Raw genomic sequence first — 17,383 nt, 5'->3', positions numbered from 1 at the left:
CCTTGATCAGGATCAGATCGCCCAAGTCGATCGATCAGATCAAAATGCAATCTCGAAAATTTGATAAAGCTGGACTCTTGGCCTTTTCTCCTGGTATTTTTTATGTCAGAATTGCCGATTTTTAGACCCTAATCCAGCTTAAAAATAAGGGGTTTATTCCAAAGAGTTCATCAGGAAAGCCATTTTGACATGAATTTAGCGTCCGATTAATAACAGTTTTGCTAAAAATGTTTATTTATCCTTTTATTGAAAAAAGGTACTTGTTCACGGGTCTGCCGAGGCAACTGATCATCTGAAGCAGCACTGCTTGAAACACCTTTGTCAACATGTGTATGCCCCAAAGGTTGAAGAAACTATAGATGTGACGTCAGACCTCAGCGCATACAAGGTAAATAGTTCAAGGAACCTAATGATGCAGTTAAATGAAATTATTATGTGATGGTTAAATTAAAAAAAAAATATTATTTATGGTGTAAGTTTTTCTTTCTCTTTTTATCATTATGATTCGAAAGGCCATCGTTTTTTGGCATAGCTCTATTTTCATTCTTCATAAATATGATGACAACAGGTGCAGCTGTCAGAGAGGCTAATGAGTGATGTCCTCTTCAAAAAGGTAATATATTTGGTTTCATACCTTGTAAATTTTGTTATATATGCAGTCCTGGCCCTGTTATGTTTATCTCCTGCTTCCTTTGACCTCTCCGGCTATCATGTTACTTCACTCTTCTATTTCCTCTTATCTATTAATATCTCATGTTTTATCTCTTTATTTGTCTACCTGTATCTGTACTTCTCCATTTCTCTCGCTGACATATCGGCACAGTTTCATGTCCCTCCCCTCTCTCTCCCCCTCTGTACATCTCTCTCTCTCTCTATCTCTCTCTCTATGTGTACATATATATTTCTCTCTGTCTGTGTCTCTCTCTCTCTCTATGTGTACATATATATTTCTCTCTGTCTCTGTCTCTCTCTCTCTCTCTATCTCTCTCTCTATGTGTACATATATATATCTCTCTGTCTCTGTCTCTCTCTCTCTATCTCTCTCTCTATGTGTACATTTATATATCTCTCTGTCTCTGTCTCTGTCTCTCTCTCTATCTCTCTCTCTCTCTATGTGTACATATATATATCTCTCTGTCTCTGTCTCTCTCTCTCTATCTCTCTCTCTATGTGTACATATATATATCTCTCTGTCTCTGTCTCTCTCTCTCTCTCTCTCTCTCTATGTGTACATTTATATATCTCTCTGTCTCTGTCTCTGTCTCTCTCTCTATCTCTCTCTCTCTCTCTATGTGTACATATATATATCTCTCTGTCTCTGTCTCTCTCTCTCTCTCTTGCTGCAGTCTATCTGCCGATCACTCATCCTCTCTCAACTTATCCACAGTAACGTCTCTTTCTCTCACTATCGTCTACCTACTAATATTCCAGCTCTAATTTCTTTCAAAAAAAAACCCAGCTCTTTCTCTCTCTTTCGCTGACTACTTGTTTAATCGACTACGGTCTTCCCTCCCTACATGCCTACCACTCAGCTCTCTCGCTATAACTTTCTTAATATTCTGTCTCCTAATCTCTCCTGTCTTCCCTCTGCTTAGCTATCCACATGGTCCCCCCCCCCTCTATCTCAGTCGTATATTTTTCTACTTATCTATCCCCATAGTTCTTTATTCTACATATATATAATATGATTCTCTATTAATCATGCCGGTCCTAGGCATCGCTTTCGGCTTGTTTTATACATCCATCCCTCTGGCTGTACAGCTGGGTGATTACGAAATAGCGTGGGTGGATGGGGAAGTGGAGAAGGCCGACGACACGCTCTCGCTGCTACCTCTCTCCTCCCCTCCTTCCCCCCACAAGTCCGTCCTCGTGGGTGACCTCAAGCTGGCCGACTTGAAACAGCTTCTCTCCAGCAAAGGAATCCAGGTCCCTCTCTTACCTTATCCATCATCCATCATCCATCATTCCAGTAGGCATCATCCATCATCCATCATTTCAGGTGGCATCATCCATCATTTATCATTTATCATCCATCATCCATCATCCCAGTCGGGAAAGCAGAACAAAAGCATTCATGCCTTCTGTTCTATCACGGGCCTCGCATCCGTGACTGTCTGCAATTGGGCCAAAGGCTTTCATCTCTTACCATCATCCTTATCCATAATCCGTCATCCCGGGCATAAAAACAGAACGTAGGCCTTCGCGCCTTCCGTTCCGTTGTCGCCGGTTCAGGGCTCGCATACGTCACAGAGTCTGCAGTTTCATTCCATTTCCGCTGGATGACGGAACGAAGGCTTACACTCTGTTTCTCATTCCGAGGCCAGGACGGATGACTGATGACGGGAAGGAACGGCAGTTCGTCCCATCCCGTCAAATTTCATCTTACATTGTCCATCCCTGACTCTCTCTCTCTCTCTCTCTCTCTCTTTCGCTCTCTAGGTGGAGTTCTCGGGAGGGGCGCTGCGTTGCGGGGAACACGTGACGGTGCGTAAAGTGGGGGACTCGGCTCAGAAAGGCGGGGCGACGGGCACGCAGCAGGTAGTCGTGGAGGGTCCACTCTCCGAAGAATTCTACAAGATAAGGGAGCATCTCTACTCCATGTTCTATGTACTCTAACTAACTAACTAATTAACCAACCCCCATGGACACTAAACATGTACAATTCCTTGCAAGCTCTCACTTCACTCGTCACACTTCGATGGGACGGAATGCTTACACACCAAGCCCGTACAAATCCTTGCAAGCTTTCACTTCACTTGTCACACATCAACGGGTCGGAATGCCGGACAGCGGGCCGCCGTCCCGTTACTGCCAGCTGCGTACTCTAACTAACTAACCAACCACCCATACATACCAAACCTGTATAAATCCTTGCAAGCTTTCACTTCACTCGTCACACTTCAAAGGGAGGGAACGTCGGACGGCCGGCTGCCGTCCCCGTCTCTCCCTCGCCGCCGCCTCTGCTCGTAGACCGCCTCTCGTATGCGTCCGACGTGGACTTCCGGCGGTAACGGTTCCACTCCCTCCGTCCGCTGCCCCCTGCCAGACAGAAAATTGCGATCTCAGAGCTTCCAGAACGTTCCATGAATTGTTCAGGAATTTCTTTCTTTCTTGGATTAGTTTCAGAAATTGCGATCGATCGGAGGAAGAACTCACCGAGGAAGGGGGATAGAGGCGGAGTCGAGCTCGCCGGCGACTCCGGCGGAGTAGCGGCGGGGCTGCCGGCCGGCCTCTTGATCATTATACTACGCGTCACGCGCGGCAGCTCCTCCGGTGAGTCCTCTCCCGCCCTCCCTGCCATTTCTCCTCCCAAATCTGCCAAAATCTCGAAGATCAGCCGTCGGATCGGGGGACGATCGTCTAGAATTGCTCGATCTGAAGCGGTTCTTCGTACCTTTGATTGAAGTGTCGATCCGCGGCGCGATGAAGTTGGAGAACTTGCGAAGCCGGCCGAGGCCGGTCTCCGGACGAGGACCGGCCACCGTGTCGTCCCAGAGCTTGTCGAGAAGCCCCATGGCCGATCTCCGTATCGTGATCGGACTGACTGACTGATAAGCAGATCAGCAGCGCTTCCGACAACTGAAAAAAAAACCAGCACGCCAAACTATAAACCACGGAGGGTTCCGGAGTATTTAAAGATTCGTCGGAGGATCTCAGCCGTCCATCTCGATCGTGCCTTTTTCGATGCCGCAGATGGATAAGAATCTGCCTCCCGCATGGATAAGATCGGAAAAGCGACGGATCGTTGTCCGTCCGATGAGTAGCTCCTTCCACGTGGCAGCATCTCCGTCGCCACTGGTCCACTCCCATCGTGCACTGCCAGTCGGTAAAGTGATCTAAACCGTCCGATCGCGAACGGACGGTTAGCCCGTGTTTGTCCGGGGGCTTTCTCGTACGTTCTCAGATCCCGTTGACGACCACCGTTTGGTCAGTTGGCTTTTTCATCCTAGCCGTCCATTCGATGAGCCAATATTGTGTGGTCCTTAACAGTCCTCACGAACGGCAACACGTGTTAATGTGGGGCCCACTAATAAAAGTCAACAGGCCCCACCAGGTTGGTAGTATACTTTTTCGTATTTTTATAATGGAAAAAATAATGCATTCATTTAATTAATGCGGAAATTAAAATAAAAAGGGGGCGTTAGATATCGGATTCCGTCGGCCAACGGCTAGTTCGCGTTTTCAAACCGAGACAAGGTTAGCGCTGTGGTTCGTCTCTTGTTCTCGATTTTTCTACAATTCGCCTCGGTACTACAGTAGAAATTTGCTGTCTTGATTGTAGTATAAACGGTGGATTCTCGATCCAATTCGCAATTTGGATGATTTTTTTTTTTCTCGATGGATTTGTTGAGGAAGATTTGCCGGTGGCAGAATATCTCTGAAACGATGGTGTTTGTCATTACTATGATTTGATCCGACAGGCGAAGAAGATGAGAGGTTCTAAGCATCGGAAAGTTGCCGTAGCCGCGGAATCAGAGATGGAAGACTTGGAGGACAACGCGGATCAGACGACCTCGTTCTTCGCCTGCTACCTTCTATCTTCTATGTGCCCTCGTTTCAAAGGGCATACCTATATCGGGTACCTTCTATGTTGATCCGTCGGAAGTTGATTCCTTCATTTTTTCTATATTTTTGCTGCGAAGTTTTATGTCTTTTACAGATTCGATGGTTTTAAACTGGATTTCGATCTTAGGTTATAATTCATAGTTTTCTCTCTTTCTTTCTTGATCGTGACGATGGAATTTCATGAAAATTAAAGGATTATCCTGCGCGACCTCTTGTTTCCTTTGGGAAAATGTTTGTCATCTGAATTTCTTCACTGTTTCGAGCAGATTTACAGTCAATCCCCGCCGTCGAATCAGACAACATAACGGGGAAATAAAATGTGGCGCGTGGAGGACCAAAAGCAAGAGACCGTGGGAGATGGTTCTCTGCATCCATGGGTTTCCATCTAAAGTTTCTGCTCTCCAGGTGACATTAAAAATACAAAATTTGTTAAGAAGTATTTCTGTGTTGTGATTAAGAGTAAAATCCCCAGTCATCAATCGAGCAAGTCGTGATTGATTGATTTATTTGTTTTATTCATTTCCATTTTTGTTTCATTAGTTGATAATTTTTTCTCATTTATTCTAATCATTCGTCAGTTCGAGTGGGCTTGGCAACACCCATGCGAGTCCAAAGCTGTGAGAGCGGCGGCTTCAAGTTTCAAATCTCTCTCTGGATTGACGAACAAAATCAAGCTCGCCTTCACCATGCTCAATCTTACTCAGTGGGAACGGTAAACCGCTCATATCTCTCTCTCTAGCTATCCGTCTCTTTTTCTTTTAATTTTTAGCTGTCTACCTTTATATCTGTCTCTCTATTTCTTTTTTATTTTTTCTGTCTATCTTTATATCTTTATCTTTATTTCCTTTTTATTTTGATCTGTCGATCTTTATATCTATCTCTCTATTTCTTTTAATTTTTAGCTGTCTACCTTTATATCTGTCTCTCCATTTCTTTTTTATTTTTTCTGTCTATCTTTATGTCTATATCTTTATTTCCTTTTTATTTTGATCTGTCTATCTTTATATTTTTCTCTCTATTTCTTTTTTATTTTTATCTGTCTATCTTTACATCTTTATCTCTATTTCTTTTTTATTTTTATCTGTCTATCTTTATATCTATCTCTCTATTTCTTTTTTATTTTTATCTGTCTATCTTTATATCTTTATCTATATTTCTTTTTTATTTTTATCTGTCTATCTTTATATCTATCTCTCTATTTATTTTTTATTTTATCTGTCTATCTTTATATCTATCTCTCTATTTCTTTTTTTATTTTTATCTGTCTATCTTTATATCTTTATCTCTATTTCTTTTTTATTTTTATCTGTCTATCTTTATATCTTTATCTCTATTTCTTTTTTATTTTTATCTGTCTATCTTTATATCTATATCTCTGTTCCTCTCTCTTTTTTCTTCTCTTTCTACCTCTCTATTTATACATCAATCTGTCTCTATTTTCATTTCTCTCTCTTTCTCTCTATCAACCTATATCTCTCTATCTCTACCTCCCTCTCTCACCATCTATCTTTTTATCTATTTGTCTCTCTATATCCCTCCTATTTCTCTATCTAATTATTTATCACTATCTATTAATCTCTGTCTATTATATTTTCTCTTTATAAATCTATACATCTCTCTAATCGCCAGTTCTTCCTTCCTAGGTTCAATCTCTCTCTAAATTTCTTCTCCACAAAGCACGCTGCCCAGTCTGCACACTGCCCCAAGCTGCCCAAGCACATGAAAACCACAATTCTTCCCATGGATGACCTCCCATGCTATTCAGAAAACACAAACGTTGATGCTGACGATGATGTTCTTGAAGAGAGAGAGATTCATGTGCAAGCACCCAACGCTCAAGAGGAAACATCTTGGACTGAGATGCATGATGAAGATTATGATATTGGTGAAGATTATTATCATCCTCATGAAAGGAGAAAGGATCATCCAAAGAGTATGGAATCTGACAAAGCTGAACTGACATCATCAAGTATCCATGAAGATGGTTCTACACTGGAAGATCATGATCTTGAAGAGACAGGGGTTCAGGTGCAACCAGCCTGGAGGGGGACTTATGATGAAGGCTGTCATCTTGTCGAAGACTACTATCATGATCTTATAGCAACAAAGGATCATCCTAAGACCATGGAATCTGATAAAGATGGACCTGGGGTAATAAGGATACATGAAGAGGGCTACACGCTGGAACAAGTTCATGATAATGATCATGATCATAATCAAGAAGAGAGTGAGTTTTGTGTTTTTAAAGGCAGAACGGATCGTACTAGGATTTTGGAATCCGATAAACATGAACCTACACTGAGGAGTATCCATGACGATGGTTCTGCAGAAAAAGATCATGATCATGATCTTGAAGAGAAACAAGACCATATCCTTGATTATGATTATTGGCGAGATGATGATTATCAGAAGACGGGGAATTATATCCACGAAAGAGTCTCTGATTGCCACTTGGAAAATTGGGAGTCAACGTTGACTGATTGTGTAGACCTGGGTCAAGGTGGAACTTCTTTACTGGAAGCGATTGACCTCTCAACACCGCAGAGCTGCCGATTGGGCTGGAGGAAGAGAAAATCTTCTATATGCTTGGAGATCATTGACCTTACTGACTCTCCAGCATGAGGTCAACTCTGAGTTGTATGATTTAATTATTCAAAAATTCAAAAATAATTCCAACTAGATCAATCTCTGGTTGTTGGTGCAAATTAAGAATTTAGTTTGATGTTTACATTGTTTCCTTTGAAAATAAAAAATTCCCAAAAATTTGAATATCCTTAAAGTCACCTAACTAAGAGGGGGGTGCATTAAGTATCTTGATTACATTGCAATATCTTTCAGGATTAGGATTACTACCATTGATTCTCAAGAGAGTTAGAAAAATTAAGAACGTTGATAAAACATATCTGATTCTTAAGAATTATATTTCTCTTCCATGCCATCAGTGTGATACGGACGTAAGTACATGGAATGCCAGGGTGAATTTTGGTGCAATGAGAGGTAGGCGGAATGGATGTCACATTAGAGGTCTGAAAGAGTGGAGGACATCGCAAAAGGGAATATAGTAGTGGAGTGGACATCGCCAGGGAGGCAGACACATTTCTCGATACTTTTTGGCTGGCCTCCTCAAGGGAGGGCTGTCCTATTTAAAGGAATTACATTAGGTCCAAATGACCTGAACGTCCCTATTGGGATGGGTGACGAAAGAGACCTAGATGCTTGGGGTCATATCATAATGCGCATGGAATGAACTACTTATAACGGTGTTATAACAAATTGAGCCCAACAAATTGCCCTGGTTATTGAATATCCTTCTTACTTCATGGAAATATATACATAAAATATGTAGATAAATATATTGGATGTTTCAACCATAAATGTCAGAGAGAAAAAAGCTATCCCGAAAAAAAAACTGAAATAGCTTAAAAAATCTTTTACAACAATTGAATATTTCTTGGTATTCACATAGATTTTTTATCGACTCAAGTTGGAATACATATTACATAGATTTTAAAACTGTAATTATCTTATTTATTTCGGGTATTCACTCAGGGTCTTCCACGAGCAATAAAGTATAATGAACTAGCTTTCCCATTTAAGGGTTTGCCTGTCATTTATGGAGTTTTTGCTGCTCTGTTTACTCGTATTAATTCTCCTATAGGTTTAACAGTTGTTAGGAGTATTAAACAATAGGTTAAATATCAATAATTATCCAGAGTGGCCTTGAAAGAGTTCCCTTTGGTTTAAGTTATACCAAGTTTAAACATACTCCCATACAATTCAGTAACATCATATCCATTTTACGCATGAACAAAAACCAGAATTCAAAGAATCTTTCAACTTTAAATGCCTTTTAGGAGAGGCTTATTTTCAATCACAAGAGAGCCATTGTATGACAAAAAACGTTTCATAAGTTCATCCCTTGATTAAGAAATATGCAACGCAAATAATTAGAAATGATTGGTCAATTTTGACCTCACAAACATATAGAACGCAAGACTTTATCATTTAAGCAAGGAAATCAAGAAGTGATAAAAATAAAATTAAAAAACTTGATACACAATATTGGTAATAAACTATGTACATAATGTTTATGAAAATATTTTCAATGATTTTTTTCAAGAAGAAACCACTTGACATGTTTGTGCTACTTGCTGGCGTCCTTCTTATAAACTTTCCCCTTCTAATCATTATGACAAAATCATATTTAAACCAATATGGAAAAAACAATAAATTGATGATAATTCATATTGGCATTTCTGAATGTTTTGATTATCAGATCCACTTAGAAAAAGTGATCATTTTAGGGTATCAAAAGTGTACATGCACTGAGAATTTATATCCTTGAGAGAGTATTGATTTCCCTAACCCCAAAAAATAGTAAATCCTCACGAAAAATACGAGAAATATTTTATCACACTAAGGCTGAAAATCCATCAGCATCCTCTTGGAGAGACTACTCCGGGAATAAAATTGCCAAAGATTGACTTCCATAATTCACCAATTTCTTCCTTGAAAACTAGTATATTTGTTGAACATCAAAGTGAATATTTTGACGAAAAAATATAAGTTAATGAACATAAATGTTTTATTTTGTTCTCCCCCTCATTCCCTGGCATAATACATCAACACAGGAAATTAAAGCTTAGTAGAAAAGCAAGATTCACATGTTATAGAAGCATTTTCATGAAATGAGGAAATGAGAATTTGTGATATTCAATCATGTTATTATTATTCATTTTATAACAAAAGAAACTTATTATCATTAATTTTTATACAAGATATTCTCTATGTTATGACAAAATATGCACTTGATAATATGTCATTAAAAATTAAATAAACACAAGAATGATTGGTTAAAAACCTTATCATTTTGATAAAATGTATACATGGTTGATATATATTAAGGAAAAAAAGTGAAACCAGATCAGGTATCATTGATAAATGGTAAAATTTGGGGATTGATCCCTCATAAGTTTATTTTTTTGAGAAAAATAAATCATATCAGGAATTTAAAACTAAAATTAAAACACATTGATTTTCAAATCATCTTTCATAGAACTGAATAAAGTGCTATTTGGTTCTTCAATTGAGAAGTCTCAAATCTCAATAAAATGTTCAACCTCTAGAGATATCCACATGATCACCGACATGTTGGATCTCCTTGTCGTCTTCTTAATCAACACCACCTGAGATCTGGGAAGATATGTTTATCCAACTATCATTTGTGTATGAGCCTCAAGGCACATGTACTAGTATACTTAGTTATTCTATTAGCCCAATGACTCTTTATTAACAATTAATAATTAACTATATCTAATTGTCACACGGTCAAATTTCGAGCGAGGACAATTGCTCAAATCTGGCATGTGCCGGCCTCTATGAGTGGAGCAGAACACTAAGCAGCCTTGATCTCTTGCAGCAAAAGTATTTCGCAATAGCTTAAGATTGCATAAAAGGGGTTAGAGGAAAGGGTGGGATGCAGCCCCGTCACAGAATAGGGTCATTGCATTAATATCATCAATATGTTACATCGTAGTCGTCGAGCATTACATGGGGGAAGATGAGGGTTGATATTGAAGTGTCGCTCTTGCGCCTTGAGGCCCACCGCTCCACGCGCACGCATGTCGGCCCTGCTGCTACACGCGTGCCCCTAGGCCAGGCGTCGCGCACCCATGGGCCTAGCGATCACACACTCCACCCCAGCCTTGGTGATCAACCACACCATTCGCGCCCGCGCTAACACCTATCGTGCAGTCTGCCTGAACGTCGCCGTGCTTGGTGCCTCAAGCTGGACGCTGCACGCCCAACTCTACCCGTAGGGGCGCCACGCGCCCACACTGTCTCGGCGCTCTCTATGCGCCAATGCCTTAGTCTCCCGTGGGATGTCTCCCGGCCTGCGCCCCGCACACGCGATGCGTGCGATGCGTGCGCGCGGCCGCATGGCTCCCCGCACAACTCTGCGCGTAGCGCCTCGGCACTGTCGTGCAGCCTGCACGTCCAGTGCACGCACGCGGTGTGCACCGCCTGCGCGCGCACTTTCAACAGCCCGCGCACGCCAACGTGCGCGAGTCATACTGATTTGTCGCATAGAGCACCGACGTGCACACACATCATCCGTGGTGTGTCAACACCACGGGGGCGATGGCCTAAAAGATCAGGGTTGGGTGTCACCACTATTAGTGCGTTACAGCATCACACTAAATAGGACTCGGTCATTATAGATCATGAGTCTAATTCACAAACACACCCTTCCAATAAGCACGCAGGCCTCTAGGCACATGTACTAGTATACTTAGTTATTCTACTAGCCCATTGACTCTTTATTAGCTAAGAAATAATTAACTATATCTAACATATAGGTTAATTAATCATGGATCGATTTAGATTGTCAACACATGAGGTGCCTACCTACACCGTGCACTCCAAATGGTACAAGGGGTTTAATGAGCCCTTTCAGGGAACATGTCTATCCACCGTAATGGTATACATATAATCCTTCATTTGTGAGACATTCCTAGGATGACTTAGGGCATTGTCAACCATCAAATCCTCGTTAATCATCCAAATTATAGTGGATAAATTAGAACTTAATTGTTTCATCATCTCATAGTATGTTTCCTCTCAAATCAAGGGTGTACTATCTCATCTTTACCACACAAAAATCTTCATGGCCTTATTGCTGAATCTTAACTAATATTATTTAGAATTATGTGATTAAGGACTTAACTCATATCCAATATATAGTATCCCATACACAATATGTCCTTGGTGTCTCAGGTCAATGGACCAATTACACAACTATGACTTGACCCAATCTGGTCAAAGTTAGGTATAAAACTATATATAGATTCTTACAAATCAGTTATATGAATTCTTCCTCTAAAGATCACACATGATATCAGCTTATTGTCTACATAAAAGGGCTACATGATTAACCCTCCTCATCATATGAGTAAGAGAGAGATATGCCATATAGATATTTTAATGTACTTCTGAAATATCCTATGAATATGAATATTTAAAGATAGGTGAATACCACAGTACTACAACAACATAACTCACTCATCATTGCACATTTCCTTGGACTTAATTATAAACATCGCACATACATACTTAATGGACATGATTTGTGTTAATGAATTCAATATCAGTTGTGGATACCAGATGACCTAGCATATCATATAATTTGAGCACAAAAATGCTTAGAAGGTGCAAAAAGAGATTGGAAAAATAAATAATATGGTAACGCTGGATTGAAATTTATCTTATCTTACTACTTTATAACTCTCTTTGGTACCTTGTAATTTTTAAATATAACCTTAATATATATGTATTTAATATAATCTAATTCATGAAAATTTGAATTTTTTAACAATGTTATTAGAAAATTTTGTTTTATTATAAAATTTATTTTTAGGCAAAGTTTAAATGCATGAAAGGCATTTTCCATCAGGCATTTAAATGAATAAAATATGGGCATTCATAGAAAACTAGTGTAATTTTGACAATGCATTTGATCCCTAAAATCAACATGAAGTTAATTTGGTAATAAATGATTTCAGATTTCAAGAAAGACCAAATCATACAGTTGTGAAAATAGATAAGAAATCTGTAGCTGAGAGAGTGAAGATATGTAGTATTTGTATGAATTTTCGTTAGGTCATAATGCTGGGCCCATCATGGATTGAAGAATATATTGGAAGATTGTTTTATGACTTTATAAGTAATTTAAGTCAAAAGTGTCATGCATTTATTAGTAATGCTCCAGAATTGATAGTTGATACCTAATAATATAATATATTTATTTTTGTAATTGGATTTATAGATAATAAAAATTTCAAATATATTGGGGATAAATAATCCCCTAGGATTAATATGGAATTTGTGAAGAAAGCTAGGATATTTACATCCGAGGACCCCGTTTAAGGCAATTTCCACCTCCGTGGAGCTGAATCAAGGATTTTTGTTGTCCATATGATCTGAAAACAGAGAAAAAATTAAAAAATTAAATAAAGGGAAAATTAAAAAGAGATAGGGATGTCACAAAGACATAAATGTGGTAAAAAGGGTTTCTTTATTTATTTCAGAATGTGATTTGACTTCGTACCGCCGTCGCTTCTGCTCATAAATCGCTGCGTCAGTCGCGTCTTCATCTTCACCCGCTTCCGCACCTTATTACAACACAATAATTAAATATGGATTCTAGTCTTTATTTTTAAAATTGATTTTTTACATTTTTGTATATATAGTATGCCTATTTTTTCTGGTTCTAGGACCAGTAGGTAGCTCTAGGGATCGACTCGGTTCTCTCAAATTGTTTATCATTATTAAAAAAAGGTCATGAAGAAGTTATATTTGTAGCAATAGTAATTAGTAATTACCTTTTTTAAAGATCTATTCACTTAGTAAGATATATTTTTTAACTAAAAAATTGACAACTCATGTTTATATAAATATATTTTAACAGCACATACGGTTTTTAATGAGTTGAGTCCTCAGTGCCTTACACACTCACAGCCTAAAACAAATGTTGAGGCAGTTGTGAGCCAATGACCTTTATTTTTTACTTCCAAATGTATCCATGGCATATAATAAGAATCATTTATTGTAATTTTACCTAATATAATTTTCAAAAAAAATCAAAATTATTGATGACATAAATGGATTACTGTAATCGGAAGGTCCACCTCTTTATGCAAGAGTCAAAAGTCATCATTTTAATCTAGATAGTAACTCACCATAGCACCCAAGAATTTGGTCTTCTAAAATGCTGTTTCAAGCATGTGGTGTATTGGTTCAACCAGATGGGGACATCTTTGATGAGAAAGCTCTTGTTTGGCGTGGCCCAGTTCATTGGTCAAATTATTGAACTGGTAAATCTTTCATCGCAAGGCTTGCACTGTGATCTTCTAAAGCCAACATATAGTCCCATTAAGAGGGCTCTGTATCTTGACTTCTAATGCACTCACATTTGTTTGGCTTTTAATTAAAATTATCAAGTATATAAATAATATAATATTCATAAATTCAAGTTTATATCCTGTTGAATCCTCATTTTCCTATTAGGTTGGTTACATGGGAAATTCATGTCATGGAATATTTTTTGAAACTTTCATAAACATCTTTTAGTAAAATTTAGAAAGTCAATATGATTATTTGTTACAACTAGAATTAATAGGTACAGTAGAAATTACCAATAATAACGATGAAAATTTTCATCTTTATTATTGAAACTATTTGCTTTGAGTTACTGTCAGGAGAGTAAACTTAGATTAACATTGAATTTGCTTTGAGTTGAATTATAATATTTGAGTATGAGTACTTTTCCTTTGATAAACAACTTCATGAGAGCCAACTAACTCCATTATGAATTACGAAGAGCCCAAGGTTCCTCAATATGGAGATATGTGACTCAAACTATTTCAAGACAGTTTTTAATAGTCTAAGAGCCAACTGAGAAGGACATCTTCCAATTTTGGTATTATAAGTTCTAGAATCTTAGAGATAATTTGCATACCAATATTGCATTTACAGTATATTTCACATCATTGATACATTAAAAAAAATAACAAGCATGTCATCATCAAGTCTCATACTTCCATGCCTTTTAGATAAAACATCTTAAAGTACAATTTAAAAACAATTTGAGGGTATCCATCATTTTATATTTTGCCTTTTGTTGAATTTTTCTTGAGTTTGTGCACTATGGGAACCTTTATGATTAAATCATGAAAAATGAGAGTATAAGATCCTTAAGGCCCCCTTTTATGGAAGAAAGGATTTAGGCTTAAAGTGGGTGTCATATGTAGGGACTCAATTCGGCGTCATAGATGTACGAGGTGTTGTTTTGCAGTGGTGCCTGGTGATACAAGAAACCCACTAGGCCAGTGTATAAAATATTTTTTTTTTAGGTTCAATGACCTATGTAGGTCTGATAGCTATTGCCATATTTATGTGATCATATGAAACATAGCTATCAAATTTATTCCACTGGCCATATGTTTACCCCATTTTTTATTGTGAATCAAGTATGGAGATAATGAAAGCCTTCTCCAACATTAAGTGAGACCATCCACCCATAATCTTAACTCATTTCCCATCTCTCCAGATGGCCAAAGTTAGATTTGTTTATGGTTAGATTAATACAAAATTAGATGTATTTCCAAGGTTCATCTCATTAATATGACAGAATCTAAAATTAATAACTTAATTTCTCCCTAATAAAATCATATTGTTTTCTAGAAATTCTTCCGGTTGAAAATTGTTTTTAAGACAAAGTATATCATTTATTTCCTATCCGTTATATATTTTATATCATTTATTTCCTATCACTTATCTGTTGGGTTCTCGGTTTGATTTATTATGAGAAACCACATTTTTCATGAACGAAGTAGAATATCTAGATATAGTTGCACCATCTAGTCTCCCTCATATGATGAGATGGTCGATCCTATAGTCATTAGTTTGGAGTCAGTAAGATCATATAGTGGTTCTTGATGGCAAAAGGTTCACGTCATGGTTGTGTAAGTGGTCATATGATGAGTATTTCAAAAAGACGATTAACTAGTTAAGAGGACATTATCCACCCTTGATATAAGAGGCTACATCACAATGACAATGATGCAATGAATTCCTTCGCTAAGGTAGGGGATAATTAAAGAATAGTTCTTTGATTCTTTCTAAATGCATCACAACTAGTTTCGATGATAGATTGGGTTTGGTAGTTGACCATAACCTTGATGGATATTATGTGTCCGTCAAGCCAAATCACACCACCATGTTTATTTAAATTCATTGAATAAAATATTGTCTTCATTATTATTCCAATGTGATGTTTATAATGAATTCCATGAATGCGTGCAATGACATAGTGAATTATAATGAGATCATAATATAATGATAACTAGTCTTTGAACATGTATTATAAAGATTCCTATTCAATGGATAATCGAGGTGGACATTGAATTATCTAGATAGCATACTGTTAGTTTAGGTGGCCAAGGAATAACCTAAGGGAGGGGGGGTGAATTAGGTTATCTATTTATATTATATTTTATTTTTAATTAGCCTAGGATTTTTCTGCCTAAGAAATGAGGTAGAGGAAATGGGAGACCCAATTATATTTTTTAGACAGCTTAGGCTAATCCTTAATGCTGTTCAGGGGTATCCAACCCGAGGTGATGATGTGCCATAACCGAGTTTGTGTGAATGCCCCCCGAAGCAAATCACATGGAAATAGGGCTAAACAAAGATACCAAGAAAAATAAAAATTTGATGAAGCTTTGTCATCCGGAACTCTCAAAGGCTTCCACAGAATGACATTGCTTGATCTACTTGAACTTGGCCCCCCAAGCCTTAACCTGAGTGATCACAAAGATCTAGCAATAACAATATGTTTATGCATAATGTCTTCTCCTCAGCAACACATAGTATGATAGCTACTGATAAAAAAGTATTCAAGACTAGAATCAATTTTATGTATTTCGACAAGAATACTTTTATGTCAAAATTTTATTAATTCAGAGATAAATATTCATAAATATAACTACAACTTCCCTTCAATAATACCTCCTTGATAGTGGTCATTCTTTCTTCAGTCCTCTTCTCTTCAACATTTTTCTTTAGATAAATTCTTGATTCTGATTTGACCTTTGGTGCTTAAAAGTCTTTTTCAATCCTACACCAAATTAGGGATCGCCAAACGTCATCCGTCACCTCACTCATAAGCCTAAAAATGCACGTAAATATGTCGTTGATTTGGGGTTTAGACTTATACAATAACATTTATAATTTCCCTTAATCACTAAATATGGAATATAGAGTAAGCAAGGGGTCTAACCACAGGGAGGCAACAAATAAAATTTTTTCATGAATTAATTCAAAGATGAATTAACTTTTCAATTAATAAATCTTAATTATACTTAATAATGTTTTTAATTAATCAAAATCAAGTAAAACTTAATTTTGATTTTAAATATTTCGGTTAGAAAGCTCAAGATAAGAATACTTCAATTTTAAGATCAGACTAATTCGGATTATTAATTTCCCAATTATTATAAAATTTTAAGACAATTTTTATGAATTAAAATTGAGAATTAAATAATCAAGAAAGGGATTTTTAAATTGGACTTCAAGATGGATGAATTTTCAAATCAAATTTTATTTTTAGGTTTTTTATATATTAAATTAAATTCCTAAACAATAAAAATTGAAATCTAGAGAGAGAAACTAAACAAATTAACCTAGAGAGAGAAAGTGAAGAATTTGGGGAAAAGATGAAATCCGACCCTAAATTAAAAATCTAATGAAGCAGAAATGTTCTAAATTGATGTAGAATTAAGAATCAAAAATCAGATCTTGAATCAGAATCAAAATGCAGTGCTAATTTCATTCAAAACCAACTTCTAGGGCATGTACATGTCGCCCATGCCTTGGCGTTTTAGAATCGTTCAAGAAGAAGATTGAAATACAAATAAGAAACTTACAACTTTGAGTGCATAATCAAGAACTGTCAACTTCCAAAGCATCCTTGTGTCCTTCTTGGCGAAATCCTTGTAGAGAGCTTCAAAAGTGATTTTCACCCTTTTCCAGACCTCTATTTAAAGATCCAACCGTCTGGATTGTAGAGGGAGAAAGGATGAATCTATCCTCAAAATTTCAGCCCAATCGGACATCTAGATCTCAAGATATCAAGGTTTTAGTGAGGAAAAATCTGGGCCGTTGGATCTCTTTTATCTTCTTAAAAAATAAGATTTTTTCTATTGGCTGGCATTGATTTTCTCATTTTCCCCATCCTTGGATCACGTGTCATCACGTC

The 17,383-nt window shown here is 37.5% G+C and overlaps 3 protein-coding genes across 4 annotated transcripts in view; 2 read left to right on the top strand and 1 right to left on the bottom strand.

Annotated features, from left to right (window-relative positions):
• The window catches only part of CPSF100 (cleavage and polyadenylation specificity factor 100), a 9,103-nt gene extending 6,412 nt beyond the window's left edge, over positions 1 to 2,691 (top strand). The window contains exons 14-17 of the mRNA XM_078579261.1: positions 257 to 388; positions 569 to 613; positions 1,762 to 1,926; positions 2,440 to 2,691. Coding sequence (XP_078435387.1) covers positions 257 to 388; positions 569 to 613; positions 1,762 to 1,926; positions 2,440 to 2,616 — 519 coding nt within the window. The 3' untranslated portion in view covers positions 2,617 to 2,691. The remainder of the gene's footprint in view (positions 1 to 256; positions 389 to 568; positions 614 to 1,761; positions 1,927 to 2,439) is intronic.
• A 37-nt stretch (positions 2,692 to 2,728) lies between these two features.
• On the bottom strand, positions 2,729 to 3,615 carry LOC144706353 (dormancy-associated protein homolog 3-like). Its single transcript, XM_078579265.1, has 3 exons — positions 3,395 to 3,615; positions 3,157 to 3,315; positions 2,729 to 3,039 (listed from the first exon to the last, which is right to left on the bottom strand). The coding sequence occupies exons 1-3, from the start codon at positions 3,513 to 3,515 to the stop codon at positions 2,894 to 2,896; spliced, it is 426 nt and encodes a 141-aa protein (XP_078435391.1). The 5' UTR covers positions 3,516 to 3,615; the 3' UTR covers positions 2,729 to 2,893.
• Positions 3,616 to 4,112: 497 nt separating this feature from the next.
• Positions 4,113 to 7,299, top strand: LOC144706352 (uncharacterized). 2 transcript variants are annotated; one of them, XM_078579264.1, is made up of 5 exons: positions 4,113 to 4,197; positions 4,422 to 4,579; positions 4,833 to 4,971; positions 5,145 to 5,278; positions 6,210 to 7,299. In XM_078579264.1, exons 2-5 carry the CDS (start codon positions 4,431 to 4,433, stop codon positions 7,186 to 7,188), a joined length of 1,401 nt encoding a protein of 466 aa, XP_078435390.1. In that variant the 5' UTR covers positions 4,113 to 4,197; positions 4,422 to 4,430; the 3' UTR covers positions 7,189 to 7,299. The 2 variants fall into 2 exon arrangements, with proteins under 2 accessions (XP_078435390.1, XP_078435388.1); XM_078579262.1 differs by having other exon boundaries at positions 4,160 to 4,209.
• The last annotated feature ends 10,084 nt before the right edge of the window (positions 7,300 to 17,383 follow it).

The sequence above is a fragment of the Wolffia australiana genome, chromosome 8 (assembly GCF_029677425.1).
Source record: "Wolffia australiana isolate 7733 chromosome 8, ASM2967742v1".
In the NCBI taxonomy this organism is placed as follows: domain Eukaryota; kingdom Viridiplantae; phylum Streptophyta; class Magnoliopsida; order Alismatales; family Araceae; genus Wolffia; species Wolffia australiana.
This window is presented reverse-complemented; position numbering and strand designations above follow the sequence as displayed.

What these genes read in the sequence shown, in the direction of transcription:
- LOC144706353 (XM_078579265.1), bottom strand. Translation starts at nt 3,515, where the DNA reads ATGGGGCTTCTCGACAAGCTCTGGGACGACACGGTGGCCGGTCCTCGT. An exon ending in GATCGACACTTCAATCAAAG is followed by an intron (nt 3,316 to 3,394) that starts GTACGAAGAACC and finishes AGATTTTGGCAG; the next exon opens with ATTTGGGAGGAGAAATGGCA. An exon ending in GCCTCTATCCCCCTTCCTCG is followed by an intron (nt 3,040 to 3,156) that starts GTGAGTTCTTCC and finishes TCTGTCTGGCAG; the next exon opens with GGGGCAGCGGACGGAGGGAG.
- LOC144706352 (XM_078579264.1), top strand. Translation starts at nt 4,431, where the DNA reads ATGAGAGGTTCTAAGCATCGGAAAGTTGCCGTAGCCGCGGAATCAGAG. An exon ending in AAAGGGCATACCTATATCGG is followed by an intron (nt 4,580 to 4,832) that starts GTACCTTCTATG and finishes TGTTTCGAGCAG; the next exon opens with ATTTACAGTCAATCCCCGCC. An exon ending in AATCTTACTCAGTGGGAACG is followed by an intron (nt 5,279 to 6,209) that starts GTAAACCGCTCA and finishes CTTCCTTCCTAG; the next exon opens with GTTCAATCTCTCTCTAAATT.